At 47.6% G+C, this 18,512-nt stretch overlaps 1 protein-coding gene across 7 annotated transcripts in view; it reads right to left on the bottom strand.

Moving 5' to 3' along the window:
• The window catches only part of LOC132386001 (phosphatidylinositol 5-phosphate 4-kinase type-2 beta-like), a 189,091-nt gene that overhangs the window by 67,884 nt on the left and 102,695 nt on the right, over window positions 1-18,512 (bottom strand). For all 7 annotated transcript variants that reach the window (XR_009509389.1, XM_059958237.1, XM_059958239.1 and 4 more), the window contains one exon: window positions 9,632-9,670. Coding sequence is in view for 6 of the 7 variants with exons in the window: in XM_059958237.1 (XP_059814220.1) it covers window positions 9,632-9,670 (39 nt within the window). In the remaining variant the exon portion in view is untranslated. The remainder of the gene's footprint in view (window positions 1-9,631; window positions 9,671-18,512) is intronic.

Here is an 18,512-nt window from a genome sequence, read left to right as displayed (position 1 = left end):
AAGTTGTACAAGGCATTGGTAAGGCCAAATTTGGAATATTGTGTGCAGTTCTGGTCACCGAATTATAGGAAAGATATCAATAAATTAGAGAGAGTGCAGAGATGATTTACTAGGATGTTACCTGGGTTTCAGCACTTAAGTTACAGAGAAAGGTTGAACAAGTTAGGTCTCTATTCATTGGAGCGTAGAAGGTTGAGGGGGGATTTGATCAAGGTATTTAAAATTTTGAGAGGGATAGATAGACGTGAATAGGCTGTTTCCATTGAGAGTAGGGGAGATTCAAACTAGAGGACATGATTTGAGAGTTAGGGGGCAGAAGTTTAAGGGAAACACGAAGAGTGATAGCAGTGTGGAATGAGCTTCCTGTAGAAGTAGTAGAGGCCAGTTCAGTTGTGTCATTTAAGGTAAAATTGGACAGGAAAGGAGTGGAGGGTTATGGGCTGAGTGCGGGTAGGTGGGACTAGGTGAGATTAAGGGTTCGGCATGGACTAGGAGGGCCAAGATGGCTTGTTTCCGTGCTGTGATTGTTATATGGTTATATGGTAGCAAAGTCTAACACCAGGCATAACATCAGAATAGAGGGGTATTCTTTTAGAACAGGGGTGAGGGGGAAGTGCTTTAGCCAGAGAGTGGTGAATCTGTGGAATTCTTTGCCACAGGCAAATGTGGAGGCAAAGTATTTATGTATATTTAAGGCAGAGATTGATAGATTCTTGATTGGTGATGAAGGAGATGAGGGGAAGATTGGATCAGCCATGATAAAATGGTGGAGTAGACTTGAAGGGCCAAATGGCCTAATTCTGCTCCTATATCTTATGATCTTTCATGATCTTTCTGTCTCCATCTCTGGAGACGGTTTATCTACTGATATCTACTATAAGCCTACAGACTCTCACAGCTACCTGGACTATTCCTCTTCCCACCCTGTCTCTTGCAAAAAGGCTATCCCCTTCTCACAATTCCTCCATCTCCACCGCATCTGCTCTCAGGATGAGGCTTTTCATTCCAGTACGAAGGAGATGTCGTCCTTTTTTAAACAAAGGTGCTTCCCTTCGTCCACCATCAACTCTGCTCTCAAACGCATCTCTCCCATTTCCCGCACATCTGCCCTCACTCCATCCGCCCGCCACCCCACTTGGGTTAGGGTTCCCCTTGTCCTCACCTACCACCCCACCAGCCTCCAAGTCCAACATATAATTCTCCGTAACTTCGGCCCCCTCCAAAGGGATTGCTCTACCAAACACATCTTTCCCTTCCCCCCCTTTTCTGCTTTCCACCGGGATCGCTGCCTACGCGACTCCCTTGTCCACTCGTTCCCCCCCCCCCCCATCCCTTCCCGCCGATCTCCCTCCTGGCACTTATCCTTGTAAGTGGAACAAGTGCTACACCTGCCCTTACACTTCCTCCCTCACCACCATTCAGAGCCCCAGACAGTCCTTCCAGGTGAGGCGACACTTCACCTGTGAGTCGGCCGGTGTGGTATACTGCGTCCGGTGCTCCCGGTGTGGTCTTTTATATATTGGTGAGACCCGACGCAGACTGGGAGACCGTTTCGCTGAACACCTACGCTCTGTCTGCCAGAGAAAGCAGGATCGCCCAGTGGCCACACATTTTAATTCCACGTCCCATTCCCATTCTGTTATGTCTATCCATGGCCTCCTCTACTGTCAAGATGAATCCAAACTCAGGTTGGAGGGACAACACCTTATATTCCATCTGAGTAGCCTCCAACCTGATGGTATGAAAATTGATTTCTATAACTTCTGTTAATGCCCCTCTTCCCCCATCCCTTATTTATTTATTCCCCCCTTTTTTTTCCTCTCCCTATCCCTCTTACAATCACTCTTTGCTTGTTCTCCATCTCCCTCGGGTGCTTTCCTCTCCCTTTCTTTCTCGCTAAGGCCTCCCATCCCATGATCCTTTCCCTTCTCCAGCTCTGTACCCTTTTTGCCAATCACCTTTCTAGCTCTTAGCTTCATCCCTCCCCCTCCTGACTTCCCCTATCATTTCGGATTTCCCCCTCCCCCTCCTACTTACAAATCTCCTATTATCTTTTCTTTCAGCTAGTCCTGACGAAGGGTCTTGGCCAGAAATGTCGACAGTGCTTCTTCCTGTAGATGCTGCTTGGCCTGCTGTGTTCCACCAGCATTTTGTGCGTGTTGCTTGAATTTCTAGCATCTGTAGATTTCCTCACGTTTGTGGACTACCTTAATGACTATCACCCAGTAGCACTCACATTGACAGTGATGAAATGCTTTGAGAGGTTGGTCATGACTAGACTGAACTCTTGTTTTAGCAAGGACCTGGACCCATTGCAAGTTGCCTATGGTTACAATAGGTCAACAGCAGACACAATCTCAATGGCTCTCCACATAGCTTTAGACCACCTGGACAACACAAACACCTATGTCAGGATGATGTTCATTGTCATAGTTTATTATCTGAACGGTGTAGAGTTAGGTAAGGGAGAAATACAAAGAGATCCTTGTTCATCAGTCACTGAAGGTGAATGAGCAAGTGCAGCAGGCAGTGAAGAAGGCTAATGGAATGTTGGCCTTTATTACAAAGGGAATTGAATACAAGAGCAAAGAAATCCTTTTGCATTTGTACAGGGTCCTGGTGAGACCACACCTGGAGTATTGTGTACAGTTTTGGTCTCCAGGGTTAAGGAAGGACATCCTGGCTGTAGAGGAAGTGCAGCGTAGATTCACGAGGGTAATTCCTGGGATGTCTGGACTGTCTTACGCAGAGAGGTTAGAGAGACTGGGCTTGTACACGCTGGAATTAAGGAGATTGAGAGGGGATCTGATTGAAACATGTAAGATTATTAAGGGATTGGACAAGATAGAAGCAGGAAATATGTTCCAGATGCTGGGAGAGTCCAGTACCAGAGGGCATGGTTTGAGAATAAGGGGTAGGTAATTTAGGACAGAGTTAAGGAAAAACTTCTTCTCCCAGAGAGTTGTGGGGGTCTGGAATGCACTGCCTCAGAAGGCAGTGGAGGCCATTTCTCTGGATGCTTTCAAGAAGTTAGCTAGATAGGTATCTTATGGATAGGGGAATCAAGGGATATGGGGACAAGGCAGGAACCAGGTATTGGTAGTAGATGATCAGCCATGATCTCAAAATGGCGGTGCAGGCTCAAAGGGCTGAATGGTCTACTTCTGCACCTATTTTCTATTGACTATAGGTCAACGTTTATTACCATCATTCCTACAGTCCTGATTCAGAAGCTGCAGAACCTGGGCCTCTGTACCTCCCTCTGCAAATGGACCCTCGGCTTCCTAATTGGAAGACCACAATCTGTGCAGATTGGTGATAACATCTCCTCCTTGCTGATGATCATCACTGGTACACCTCAGTGCTAGCCCACTGCTCTACTCTCTCTATACCCATGACTGTGTGGCTGGGCATAGCTCAAATACCATCTATACATTTGCTGATGATACAACCATTGCTGATAGAATCTCAGGTGGTGACGAGAGGGTGTACAGGAGTGAGATATGCCAACTAGTGGAGTGGTGCCACAGCAACAACCTGGCACTCAACGTCAGTAAAACAAAAGAGCTGATTGTGGACTTCAGGAAAGGTAAGACGAAGGAACACAAACCAATCTTCATACAGGGATCAGAAGTGGAGAGAGTGAGCAGTTTCAAGTTCCTGGGTGTCAAGATCTCTGAGGATTTAACCTGGTCCCAACATATCGATGCAGTTATTGACAGCAACTATACTTCATTAGGAGTTTGAAGAGATTTGGACATTCCTAAATGGACATTGAACCCATAAACAATACCATGTAGCGGTGTGCTACACGCAGCGCTAAAATTACGACACGGGAGTCGGTAACTGCAGTCGAAGGAAAAACCTTTATTCGAAAACTTCAGCCTCACTTTTAAGCCTCCCTCAACCGGCCCCCCATGGCGCAGAGGCTCCAAAGCTCTGTGCTCGCAAACCCCCGTAGGCTATCTCATTGTGAGCCGGTTTGGATACGCCAGGAAATGGGTCGCCACATAACCCCCCCCCCCCCAGAACCGGCGATACACCCCCCAATGTCCAGAGTCTGGGCCAGAACCTGCTTGGGAGGTCGGCCTCTGCGCCGAGGCGCCGGAAACTCGGCCGGTTGCGCCAGGTCCACATGGGCCAATTTGAGGCGGTCCACCATGAAAACCTCCTCTTTCCCCCCAACGTCCAGCACGAACGTGGACCCGTTGTTCCGGAGCACCATAAACGGCCCCTCGTATGGCCGCTGCAGCGGCGGCCGATGCCCGCCCCTTCGTACAAACACAAACTTACCGTTCTGTAGGTCTTTGGGTAAGCAGGTCGGGTGCCGCCCGTGCTGTGAAGTGGGTATGGGGGCCAGGTTACCGAGCTTCTCGCGTAGTCTGCCCAGGACTGCTGCGGGTTCTTCCTCTTGCCCCCTTGGGGCTGGTAGGAACTCCCCGGGGACGACCAGGTGCGCGCCGTATACCAACTCGGCCGATGAGGTGTGCAGGTTGTCCTTGGGCGCTGTGCGGATGCCGAGTAGGACCCAGGGAAGATCGTCCGCCCAGTTGGCTCCTCGCAGGCGGGCCATGAGGGCCGACTTCAGGTGACGGTGGAAACGCTCCACTAGCCCGTACGACTGTGGGTGGTAGGCAGTTGTGTGGTGCAGCTGAGTCCCCAAAAGGCTGGCCATAGCTGACCACAGGCTGGAGGTGAACTGGGCGCCTCTGTCGGAGGTAATGTGGGCTCCGCGCGACACTGGCAGGGGGCCCACGATATCCACATGAATGTGGTCGAAACGCCGGTGGGCGGGATGGAACTGCTGTGGCGGAGCTTTGGTGTGCCGCTGCACCTTGGCCACCTGGCAGTGCATGCACGTTTTGGCCCATTCACTGACCTGTTTGCGGAGTCCGTGCCAAACGAACCTGCTGGAAACCATCCGGACAGTTGTCCGGATGGAGGGATGCGCCAAGTTATGAATGGAGTCGAAAACACGGCGCCGCCAGGCTGTCGGGACGACTGGACGGGGCTGGCCGGTGGCGACGTCACAGAGTAGGGTCCTCTCACCTGGGCCTACGGGGAGGTCCTGGAGCTGCAAACCGGAGACTGTGGTTCTGTAACTCGGAATCTCCTCATCCGCCTGCTGCGCCTCTGCCAGTGCCTCAAAGTCTACCCCTTGGGAAAGGGCATGAACGGTAGGGCGAGAGAGCGCATCCGCCACGACATTGTCCTTACCTGAGACGTGCTGGACATCCGTTGTGTATTCAGAGATGTAGGACAGGTGGCGTTGCTGGCGGGACGACCAGGGGTCGGACGCTTTCGTAAACGCAAAGGTAAGCGGTTTGTAGTCCATGAACGTGGTGAAGGGCCGACCTTCTAGGAAGTACCTGAAATGCCAGATTGCCAGGTAGAGCGCCAACAGTTCCCGGTCGAAAGCACTGTACTTGAGCTCGGGTGGCCGCAGGTGTTTGCTGAAAAACGCCAGGGGTTGCCAGCGACCTGCGATGAGTTGCTCCAGCACCCCACCGACTGCCGTGTTAGATGCGTCCACTGTGAGGGCGGTAGGGGCGTCCATTCTGGGATGTACTAGCATTGCGGCGTCCGCCAAAGCTTCCTTCGTTTGAACGAAAGCGGCGGCGGACTCCTCGTCCCAGGTAATGTCCTTGCTCGGACTCGACATCAGGGCGAACAGGGGGCGCATGATCCGGGCAGCTGAAGGGAGGAAGCGGCGGTAGAAATTGACCATACCTACGAATTCCTGAAGGCCTTTGATCGTGGCGGGTCGGGGAAAGAGGCGGACCGCATCTACCTTAGCGGGCAGAGGGGTTGCCCCGTCTTTAGTAATCCTGTGGCCCAGGAAGTCAATGGTATCGAGTCCGAACTGGCATTTGGCAGGGTTGATTGTAAGACCGTACTCACTCAGTCGGGCGCAGAGTTGACGGAGGTGGGACAGATGCCCCTGACGACTGCTGCTGGCTATGAGGATGTCATCCAAATAGATGAACGCGAAGTCCAGGTCCCGTCCCACCGCGTCCATTAACCGCTGGAACGTCTGTGCGGCATTCTTCAGGCCGAACGGCATGCGGAGGAACTCGAAAAGGCCAAACGGGGTGATGAGAACCGTTTTGGGGACGTCAGGATGCATCGGGATTTGATGGTACCCTCGGACGAGGTCTACCTTGGAGAAGATCCGTGCGCCGTGCAGGTTTGCTGCAAAGTCCTAAATGTGTGGCACAGGGTAGCGGTCCGGTGTGGTAGCCTCGTTCAGCCTGCGGTAGTCGCCGCACGGTCTCCAGCCCCCCGTCGCTTTGGGCACCATGTGCAGGGGGGAGGCCCATGGGCTGTCGGACCGCCGGATGATCCCCAATTCCTCCATCCTCTGGAACTCCTCCTTCGCCAGTCGGAGCTTGTCCGGGGGAAGCCGCCGAGCGCGGGCGTGGAGGGGTGGTCCCTGGGTCGGGATGTGGTGCTGTACGCCGTGCCTGGGCATGGCCGCTGTGAACTGCGGTGCCAGAACCGATGGGAACTCCGCCAGGACCCTGGTGAAGTCGTTGTCGGACAGCGTGATGAAGCAGAGGTGAGGGGCTGGCAACTGGGCTGCACCCAGGGAGAACATCTGAAAGGTCTTGGCGTGTACCAGTCTCTTCCTGGGCAGGTCGACCAGTAGGCTGTGAGCCCGCAAAAAATCCGCACCCAGAAGCGGTTGGGCTACGGCGGCCAGTGTGAAGTCCCACGTGAACTGGCTGGAGCCGAACTGTAGCTGCACCTGACGGGTGCCATAGGTCCTTACTGTGCTGCCATTCACGGCCCTCAGGGGGGGACCCGGTGCCCTGCTGCGGGTGTCGTATCTTGTCGGAGGTAAAACGCTGATCTCAGCCCCAGTATCGACCAAAAACCGGCGTCCCGACCTTCTATCCCACACATACAGGAGGCTATCCCGATGGCCAGCCGCTGTAGCCATCAGCGGCAGCTGGCCCTGGCGTTTCCCGGGAACTTGCAGGGCGGGCGACAACGGCGGGCTTCTGCGCCCCACCGCTGGAGGTAGAAGCACCAGTGTTCATTGGGCTGGGGGTTGGCGGGCTCTGCGGCCGGGCCTGGACTGGTTTGCTGCCGGGAGCGTGGCTGGGAGATCTGTGCGATGGACGCCCCGCTCACCTTTTTGGCGTTCCACAGCAAGTCCGCCCGGCCTGCCACCTTCCGGGGGTCACTGAAATCCGCGTCGGATAGCAGCAGGCGTATGTCCTCGGGCAGCTGCTCCAGGAATGCCTGCTCAAACATGAGGCATGTTGTCACACAGAGACAACATCTCATTCTTTAAAGCCGAAGGAGGTCTGTCGCCCAAGCCATCCAAGTGCAGTAAACGGGCAGCCCGCTCGCGCCGTGAGATTCTGAAAGTCCTGAGGAGCAGGGCTTTGAATTCCGTGTACTTGCCGTCTGCCGGGGGCGACTGTACGAACTCCACGACCTGGGCCGCTGTGTCCTGGTCGAGGGAGCTCACCGCGTAGTAGTAGCGGGTGTCTTCTGAGGTGATCTGGCGAACGTGGAATTGGGCTTCGGCTTGCTGGAACCATAGGTCTGGGCGCTGTGTCCAGAAAACCCGACAGTTTCAACGAAACCGCATGAACAGAGGCGGCGTCGGTCATTTCTGGTCCAAAAATCATTTGGACCGTCGGGGTCACCAATTGTAGCGGTGTGCTACACGCAGCGCTAAAATTACGACACGGAGTCGGTAACTGCAGTCGAAGGAAAAAACTTTATTCGAAAACTTCAGCCTCACTTTTAAGCCTCCCTCAACCGGCCCCCCCATGGCGCAGAGGCTCCAAAGCTCTATGCTCGCAAACCCCCGTAGGCTATCTAATTGTGAGTCGGTTCGGATGCGCCAGGAAATGGGTCGCCACAACCTCACTTTTTTTAATATATATTTCTGTTTTTGCATGATTTTTAATCTATTCAATATGTATACACTAATTGATTGATTGTTCTTCTACATTTTGTATTGCATCGAACTGTTGCTAAGTTAACAAATTTTATGACATGCCAGTGATAATAAACCTGACTCTGATTCAATAAAAGAATGCAGAATAAATCGATACAGCTCCAGAGGAAGAGCAGCGCAAAGGCCATGTGGAAGAAATTTTATTACTAGCTAGATACTAATGGGTTAAAGAGTTTTTTTCACAGCACCCTTAAACTGCTCTGCAGGACTGCTGTAAAGGGCTAACTAGCTTGAGAAGGAATAATCAAAACATAATCACATGATGTTGTGTTTTTTTTAATGGCTGAACTGAACTGTGTAATTGTCCTGGCTTCAAGGTTGTAGGCAGAAGTAGCCTTGAATAGATAAAGAAAACAGTAACATGATTACATATATGTTTTTTATTGTGCTAACACATGATTATCGAGCAAAGGAATTATCTGCTGTTTTTCACAAGCATACTTGGAAGCTTTTGATAACATACACTATGTGTATATAATGAGAAAAGTCTGTGTACTCGGGGAGAGTCTCAAGAACTCTGCTTTAAGAGGTTGAGCTCTCCATGATAGGTATCATGTTATAATAAGGACTTTCAAAAATGATTTCCCTTCGTGTCTGACTAACACCTTCGCAACAGGCCATAATGAAGTAAACTGTGAGGTGTAGAGTTCATCTTATTCTATCAGCAGACTATTCTTTGAACAGCTGGACAAAAGTCGTCCTTGAGACTTTCTGAATTTCCTACTGCAGTGGGAGAGTGTTAGAGAGTGCGAACACTGATGGAAATGTGGTGAGAATAAATCTGGATTATTGCAAGTGGCTGCTTGATGATTATTACAGACTCAATAGACTGAATGGCCTGATTCAGTGTCTGAATGATAAAGATCAATAGATGTCGGTTTAAGGACTGAAAATGCATGCTTTTCTAAGCATAACAAAAGCAATAAAAGGCTTTCTCCCTCATACGTAACACTTTTAGGTGCAATTAATAAAATGATGTGTTTTTATTTTATATTGCTATTTTTAATAATTACATTTTTCAAAAGAAGTCTGCTTTTTGACTACATATCAGTTTTCTTACACAAACACAAAGCTATTACATTAAGTGGCCACTTTATTAGGTACACTGCTCTTTAATGCAAATATCTAATTAGGCAATCATGTGTCAGTAAGCTCAATGTATAAAAGCCAGACATAATCAAGAGATCCAGTTATTGTTCAGACCAAACATCAGAATGGGGAAGGATCACAGAATGATTGTTTCATATGGGGTGTACCTCAGAAACTGCTGATCTCCTGGAATTTTCACACATAATAGTCTCTAGATTTTACAGAGAATAGTGCAAAAAACAAAAAAAAACATCCAGTGAGCAGTAGTTCTGTGGTGAAAAACTTATTACTGACAGATGTCAGAGGAGAATGGTCAGACTGGTCCAACCTGACAGTAATTCCAAAAACCAACTGAAACAACAGTGGTGTGCAGAAGTGAATTTCTGAATGGAAACCACATCGATCCTTGAAGTGCATGGGCTTCTGCAGCAGAAAACCATACTGAGTTCCACTCCTGCATCAAATAGAGTGACCAATATGTTACATGTTAGGCAACGGTACTATTGTGTTACATCAGGGAGCTGAGGGGACAATTATGCAGTTAATAAATGTTGATCACCATACCTTTTCTTTTCCACTAGCTTCCCTCGATACTGTTGAACCCTATGGAAATAAATAACAGTAAGTTAATCATCTTTTTAAAAGGAAATTGAAATTATTCACTCTTATTATAACCAAAGAGGAGAGAGATAAGACCTATTAGAGTAAGCTCTCATTTAGCTGGTATTTAGGTATCCAAAATTCTAATGCAATTGGGAATATATAATGCAATTCCATTAAAAATCATATATCATTTTAATGTGTTCCAATGCAATTTTGTTCATATACTGTCTTCCTCTCAGCTACAGTACACAGTGGACTATAAAACACACAAAAATTGCTAGGGTAACACAGTAGGTTAGGCAGCATCTACGGATGATGATGAAGTATCTGAGCTTGGAACAATGGCTACAGTATTTATTCCTCTCAATGGATGCTGCCTAACTTGCTGAGTGGCATCAGCATTTTGTGTGCGTCACTCTGGATTTCCAGAAATATAACTGTATGTTGCATTGAAGGTCCTCAGAGATATTGACACACGAGAACTTAGAACTGGTCACTCTCTCCAGTTCTGATTCCTCTAAGAGGATTGGTTTGTGTTCACTGTGTTCAACGTACTGACATATTCTACAGTTCTGCTTACTAGTTCTTCCTGAGCATGCAAATATCCATTCTAGCCTACAAACACATTAGAGGCAGAACCTGGCACAGGAGAACCAATCCAATTTTTATTGGACAAGGTAGGATACAGAGAATTAAAGTGTGGACAGAAAGCATTGTAGATCATAGCTGCAAGCATATTGACCAAATCCCCAAAAGGCTAAATTTAATGGCCACACTGAAATACACAATTCATAAGAATGAATGGGTCCATCACTACTGGCTGAGCAATGCCAGACAAGGCACTAATCTGAAAATACAGCACAGTGGTGACCCACTTCCCAGTGCACTCGAACCGGCTCACAAAGCGGCACACGCCAGCATTGAGGCCGGTCCCAAAGAGGGCACCAAGCCTGCTTCACCAGCTATGGGAAAAGCCCGTGCGCGGTACGGGACAGTGAATATGCGCCCCCTAAAGCATTCCCGCCTGGGGAGGGCAGGAACAGGAAGGCTTTAAAGCGAGGCCGCGAAGTTTGAATAAATCCCTTTCTGCAACTGCAGCTCACCGACTACGTGTCGTTATTTCAGCGCTGCGTGTAGCACACCACTACAATTGGTGACCCCGATGGCCAGGTTGGCTGCCGAGTCCTTGAATACTAATCAGTCCACCGATTCAAAGCAGTCACGGAGGACCTCATCCGTTTCCTCTGTCCAATGTGACACCACTGACACTACTTCTTCAGTCAAGTTCCAAAATTTTACAATCCTTTTTCACAAAAGCAACAACTTTTCAACTACTGAAGTTACACAGTGTAAAGCAATTATCGGCCTGTAAGTTTGACGTCAGTGGTGGGTAAATTAATGGAAAATATTCTTAACTTGATAGACAAGGTCTGTTTAGGAACAGTCCACATGGATTTGTGCGTGGAAGGTCACATTTGACAAATCCTATTTAATTTTTTGAAGAGGTTACGAGGAAAGTTGATGAGGGTAAAGCAGTGGATGTTGTCAAGCAGAGGACGCTGCCTCCATCACGCATGCTGAGCTCGTCGACTTCATTAACTTTGCCTCCAACTTTCACCCTGCCCTCAAATTTACCTGGTCCATTTCCGACACCTCCCTCCCCTTTCTTGATCTTTCTGTCTCCATCTCTGGAGACGGCCTATCTACCGATATCTACTATAAGTCTACAGACTCTCACAGCTACCTGGACTATTCCTCTTCCCACCCTGTCTCTTGCAACAATGCTATCCCCTTCTCACAATTCCTCCGTCACCGTCGTATCTGCTCTCAGGATGAGGCTTTTCATTCCAGTACAAGGAGATGTCGTCCTTTTTTAAACAAAGGGGCTTCCCTTCGTCCACCATCAACTCTGCACTCAACCGCATCTCTCCCATTTCCCACACATCTGCCCTCACCCCATCCACCCGCCACCCCACTTGGGATAGGGTTCCCCTTGTCCTCACCTACCACCCCACCAGCCTCCAGGTCCAACGTATAATTCTCCGTAACTTCTGCCACCTCCAACGGGATCCCACTACCAAGCATATCTTTCCCTCCCCACCTCTTTCTGCTTTTCACAGGGATCGTTCCCTACGCGACTCCCTTGTCCACTCGTCCCCCCCCCCATCCCTTCCCACCGATCTCCCTCCTGGCACTTATCCTTGTAAACGGAACAAGTACTACACCTGCCCTTACACTTCCTCCCTCACCACCTTTCAGGGCCCCAGGCAGTCCTTCCAGGTGAGACGACACTTCACCTGTGAGTCGGCCGGTGTGGTATACTGCGTCCAGTGCTCCCGGTGTGGCCTTTTATATATTGGTGAGACCTGACGCAGACTGGGAGACCGTTTCGCTGAACATCCATGCTCGGTCCACCAGAAAAAGCAGGATCTCCCAGTGGCCACACATTTTAATTCCACATCCCATTCCCATTCTGATACGTCTATCCATGGCCTCCTCTACTGTCAAGATGAAGCCACACTCAGGTTGGAGGAACAACACCTTATATACCGGCTGGGTAGCCTCCAACCTGATGGCATGAACATTGACTTCTCTAACTTCTGTTAATACCCCTCCTCCCCTTCTTACCCCATCCCTGACATATTTAGTTGTTTGCCTGTTCTCCATCTCCCTCTGGTGCTCCCCCCCCTTTCTTTCTCCCGAGGCCTCCCGTCCCCTGATCCTTTCCCTGCTCCAGCTCTGTATCACTTTTGCCAATCACCTTTCCAGCTTTTAGCTTCATCCCATCCCCCCCCCCCCACCAGGTCTTCCCCTATCATTTTGCATTTCCCCCTCCCCCCACTACTTTCAAATCTCTTACTATCTTTCCTTTCAGTTAGTCCTGACGAAGGGTCTCGGCCTGAAACATCGACAGTGCTTCTCCCTATAGATGCTGCCTGGCCTGCTGTGTTCCACCAGCATTTTGTGTGTGTTGTTGTTTGAATTTCCAGCACCTGCAGATTTCCTTGTGTTTGCTTGTCTATATGGACTTCAGTAAGGCCTTTGACAAGGTTCCTCATGGAAGGTTAGTTAGGAAGGTTCAATCGTTAGGTGTTAATATTGAAATAGTAAAACGGATTCAACAGTGTCTGGATGGGAGATGCCAGAGAGTAGTGGTGGATAACTGTTTGTCAGGTTGGAGGCCGGTGACTAGTGGTGTGCCTCAGGGATCTGTACTGGGTCCAATGTTGTTTGTCATATACATTAATGACCTGGATGATGAGGTGGTAAATTGGATTAGTAAGTATGCAGATGATACTAAGATAGGTGGTGTTGTGGATAATGAAGTAGGTTTTCAACGCTTGCAGAGATATTTAGGTCAGTTAGAAGAGTGGGCTGAAAGATGGCAGATGGAGTTTAATGCTGGTAAGTGTGAGATGCTACATTTTGGTAGGAATAATCAGAATAGGACATACATGGTAAATGTCAGGGCATTGAAGAATGCAGTAGAACAGAGTGATCTAGGATTAATGGTGCATAGTTCCCTGAAGGTGGAATCTCATGTGGATAGGGTGGTGAAGAAAGCTTTTGGTATGCTGGCCTTTATAAATCAGAGCATTGAGTATAGGAGTTGGGATGTGATATTAAAATTGTACAAGGCATTGGTAAGGCCAAGTTTGGAGTATTGTGTATGATTCTGGTTACTGAATTATCAGAAACATGTCAACAAAATAGAGAGAGTACAGAGAAGATTTACTAGAATGTTACCTGGGTTTCAGCACCTAAGTTTCAAGGAAAGGTTGAACAAGTTAGGTCTTTATTCTTTAGAGCGTAGAAGGTTGAGGGGGAACTTGATATTTAAAATTATGAGGGGGATAAAAGAACCATAAAAGAATCAATGAAAAACTGTACCAAAAGACAACAAACTGTACAAATAAAAATGGATAAATAGATATATAGAGAAATAAATAGGCAACAGATATTGAGAATGTGAGATAAAGGTGCATAAAATAAATGCATAGTTTATGGGAACAATTTAGTGCTGGGACAAATGAAGTTATCCCCAGTCTTTCTACAGCCTGATGGTTAGAGGGTAATAACTGCTCCTGAACCTGGTGGTGAAAGTCCTGAGGCTCCTGTACCTCCTTCCTGATGGAAGCAGTGAGAAGAGAGCATGGCCTGGGTGATAAGCACCCTGATGATGGATGCAGCTTTCCTGTGACAAAGCTCCATGCATCTTCACAAACTTATAAGCAGAGGTGCTGCCACGCTTTTAAAAAAATTATTGTACTTATAAGCCAGTCAAGAACTTAGGTAAAGTTTTTGACAGGTCTTTAAGGGATACGACATCCATTCAGGCAACCTGCACTGAGTTGGATGGCTGGTTGAAATCAGTGGACAATTCTGGCCTACCCGGGAAGTTCAAAGTCTGGATGTATCAGCATGGTATTCTTCCCAGGATCCTGTGGCCTCTCCTCGTCTATGCAGTTCCAATCTCAACAGTCAAAACCTGAGAGAGGAGGTTCAGTAAAGCACCTCAGGAGATGGCTGGGGCTGCCAGCATCGCCCTCTATGGACACCACAATAAACTGCAACTGCCCTTCAAATCCCTGGAGGAGGAATTCAAGGTAACAAGAGCCAGGGAAGTGGTACAGAACAGGGACTCAAGTGATCCGAAGGTGGCTAGATCAGGGATCCGGGTGAGGACTGGCAGGAAGTGGAGGGCGGAGGAAGCTGTTCAGGAAGCAGAGGAAAGGCTGCATCACAGGAGGCTGGTGGGAGTGGTCACACGAGGCCGAGCTGGGCTCCCCAAATGGACACCATCAGAGGGAAACAGGCACCATCTAGTTCAGGAGGAGGTGAGAGCAGCAGTGGAGGAGAGGAGAACTTACAAGGTGGTGGGAATGAAGCAACAGGGAGCTTGGACAAGATGGGAGAATGCGGTTGAGAGGAAAGTGACCTGGGCTGAGCTTTGGAAAGCCGAGCCACACCGCATCCGATTTCTCATCCAGGCAGTGTACGATGTGTTTCCAAGCCCATCAAACCTGCACACTTGGGGCAAAGCAGAGACATCAGAGTGCCCACTGTGTTCCAAGCGAGGAACCCTGGAGCACATCCTCAGCAGCTGCACAAGGGCACTTGGTGAGGGACGGTACCAATGGAGGCATGATCAGGTCCTGAAGACGATCACTGAAGCCATCAGTGCAGGAGTGGAGTGGGCGAAGCGGTCCCGACCCTCCAAGCAGCCCATTGCCTTTGTAAGAGCTGGGGAGCAGCCAATACCCGGCAAAAGAACATCTGCAGGTATCTTGACCTCTGCAAGGGACTGGCAGCTGTTGGTGGACCTTGAAAGACAGCTAAGGTTCCCCAACCATATCGCAGCCACCACCCTGCGACCAGACATTGTCCTTGTGTCTGAGAGCAAGTGGTGCTGTTGGAGCTGACAGTCCCATGGGAAGATCGTTCGGAAGAGGCCTTTGAAAGGAAGCTGGCAGGACTGGTCAGCAACTGCCAGCAGGCTGGGTGGAGAGCGAGGTGTCTCCCAGTGGAAGTTGGTTGTAGGGGTTGGTTCCTTAGCAATTCAGCAATTTGGGCATCAAGGGAGAGAGGAAGAGGAGAGACATCCGCAGTACCACCGATGCGGCAGAGAGGGCCTCAGGGTGGCTGTGGTTCAAGAGAGGGGAGCCATGGAGTCAAGTGTAGCTGGTCATCTGAACACAAGCTGGGGTCTGATCAGCCCCGGCTGGGTCACCCGGAGAAGGGTGTATGATATTGAAAGACCCAAAACACCCGATGATTCCAGGAACATTACCGAAGATTTGTCCAGAAGCGTCAGTAGACATATGTACTCAGCTTATGCTCGGTCCAAGACAGATTCTCTGAAATGATGACACTGAGGAATTTAATGTTGCTAACCCTCCCCACCTCTCTTTTCACTGTTGTCATCAGAAAGAAGAGCTTGAGGATTCTCACCAACAGTTACTGGCCTGCTGAGTTCCTTAGCATTTTGTGTATGATACTAATTACAATCTGCTTGGAAACAGTCTCCTGTCTCAATTAAACAAAGGGAATCTCAACTCTTTTCTTAATTCATTTTTGGTTTTAAAGAGTTGTCCCAAATAAGCAGAAACCCTGAATAACTGATGGCTCAATTAACAGTAATCCACCGTTTATGTGAGAGAGCTGACAAGTCTCATCAAAGCCCGACAGTACAGCATCTAGTCACTAATCACACAAATAAAGCTATTTCACTGACCTGGAATACTGAACCAAGGATAAGAGTCTGTACCATGGAATATGGAAAATGTAAATTCAGATATTTAAATAAAATAGGGAAAAGGCTAGTGTCAACTACAGTAAGCATGAAACCACTGGATCATCAGAAACCTTAGACCTTTCAGTATTCAATAGATTTCAATGTTCTGCATCATTCCTCTAAACTCCAGCGGCTAGAGGCCCAGAGCCATGAAACATTGCTCAAAGGTTAACCCTTTCATTCCTGCAATTATTCTTGAGAACCTCCTCTGGTCTCTCTCCAATACCACACATCTTAGATAAGGTGTTCAAAACTGTGTCCAAACCAGTGTGAGCTGACCAGTGCCTTATAAAACCTCAACAATACATAACTTGCTTTTATATTCTAGTCCTTTCAAGATTAATATTAGCCTTTCTTTTACCATCCTTACCACTGACTTAACCTGCAAGTTAAGCTTCAGGCACTCCCAAATCCCTCTGTATCCCTGATTTTTAACTTTTCTCTCCATTAAGCCTTTATTCCATCTACCAAATGCATTACCATACACTTCTCTACATTATCTTGTGGTCATTAAAAAAGAACAACAAATTTCAACTTTGCCAAAAATCTCTTGGTCCGCAAATGAATATAATGTGAAGCTTCTGCCTGATATGCAGAGATTCTCCCCGGAGTTCCTGCATTTTATTTTTCAGGCTTCACATATTCATAATACTTATACTATGATTTATAGCAATAGTTTTCCAGCATAAAAATACTAATTGAAGATTATAAGTAAAATGTTTATGGGGAACCTGAAGGGGAGCTGCCTGCAAAAACAGTAGATGTAGGTTTGATTAAAGAGAAGTTTAGATAAGTACATGGCTGGGAGTGGAATGGAGAGCTATGCAAAATAACAGTTCGGCATGAGCTGTTTTTTGAGCTGCAGTGCCCAATTATATCAAATACAAATTAATTAATCAATCACTCTTTCTTTATTTATTTATTGTCACTTTTTTTTGTATTTGCAAAGATTGTGAATGCCTGTAAGAAAATGAATCTCAGGGTCGAATATAGTGACATGTAAGTACTTTAACAATACATTTACTTTGAACTTTAAATTTGATGACTATTACAAATAATCAATCAGCATCCACTAAGATTATAGTTTGCAGATTATACTTTGATAGATGGTGTAAGGTTCTTTAAGGTTGTTATAACCTAGGTGGCAGTGGGGCCAAGCTCTCACTACCTATTGTTACGAACCCCGTAACTGGATCACTTACCAGCAAAGATAGAGAGGTCCGTTGAAGTCTGATGGTACTATTTTTAACAGTATTTATTGATAAAAATACACAAAAATAATATCGATGCAAACATACAGATAACATACGTCGTCAATACTAAATCTAAAAGCGCGGGTATAATAATAATCAATAAGAAATACGCTCTATCGTTGTCTAGGGGATAATGTATTGTCCAATGGAAATATAAAAGTCACTCAATTCATGTAGGCTGCAGCCTTTGGTTGGAGAGAGAGAAAGATTTTGAGAAACTTGCCAATTCCTTCTACGATTTCGATCAGTCGGAGTCTCGTTAGTGTGGCCGTTCACTTGTGGCCTCTCCTTTAGCTAAAGCCGTTCTTCCGTGATGAGCCCGCCACCCTGGCAAGGGAGGACACACACGAGCCCCCACCGGCGTTTGCTATAAAATGCTGTCACGGGATTTCCAGCGTTTCTCCTGGTGTGTCTAAAGGGGTTGTCCCCCAGACCCCTCTTTTATCCTTACTCACGGGGTCTCAGATGTCAATCAGTTTGGGATGATGCAATCCCTCAACCAGACCACTCTGGTTGTCCCCTGCGGGGTTTCAATGAATAGTACAGTACTCAATACACAATTCCGTCTCCAAGAGACAATGGCCGTTATCCGGGGCTTTGTCTTGCTGAGGCCAGGACACATTCCAAACCTTGTGGATCTCTCTCATTTCCTGGGTCCCAGACCCGAATTAATAGCGATCTTGCGGTTTTCAAAAAGGAGGGGGCGACTTTGTACCCTTCAGCCCCTCAGAGTTGTGGCACATTTGTAACAGTATTAAATGCTCCCAATGACATGTGCATCAATAGCTTCTGACAATCATACATATATCTATATATCTGTTCCACAACACAGCAGTAATTCACACCTAGATCTTCCCTACATTTGTTTCTCATCCCTGCTGGAACAGTACTTAAATCTATATCACATACAGTCAGCCCTCCTTATCTGCAAGGGACTAGTTCCATGACCCCCCCCAGATACCAAAAAATGCAGATACTCAAGTCCCTTATATAAAGTGGTGTAGTATTTACATACAACCTACACACATCCTCCTGTATCCTTTCAATCATCTCCAGATTACTTATAATACCTAATACAATAGAAATTCTGTGTAAATAGTTGTTATACTGTATTGTTTAGGGAATAATGACAAAAAAAACTGTACATGTTCCTCTCGCTCACAACACAAGCAGCGAACAAACGACATGCAAGGCAAACAATGATCAAACGATGAGAAAAACTTGTAATACCTGTACAGTAGTTGTTACACTGTATTGTTTAGGGAATAAGGACGCTTTGGAGGAGGCTCAATAA

This window comes from Hypanus sabinus (assembly GCF_030144855.1).
Source record: "Hypanus sabinus isolate sHypSab1 chromosome Y unlocalized genomic scaffold, sHypSab1.hap1 SUPER_Y_unloc_1, whole genome shotgun sequence".
In the NCBI taxonomy this organism is placed as follows: domain Eukaryota; kingdom Metazoa; phylum Chordata; class Chondrichthyes; order Myliobatiformes; family Dasyatidae; genus Hypanus; species Hypanus sabinus.
This window is presented reverse-complemented; position numbering and strand designations above follow the sequence as displayed.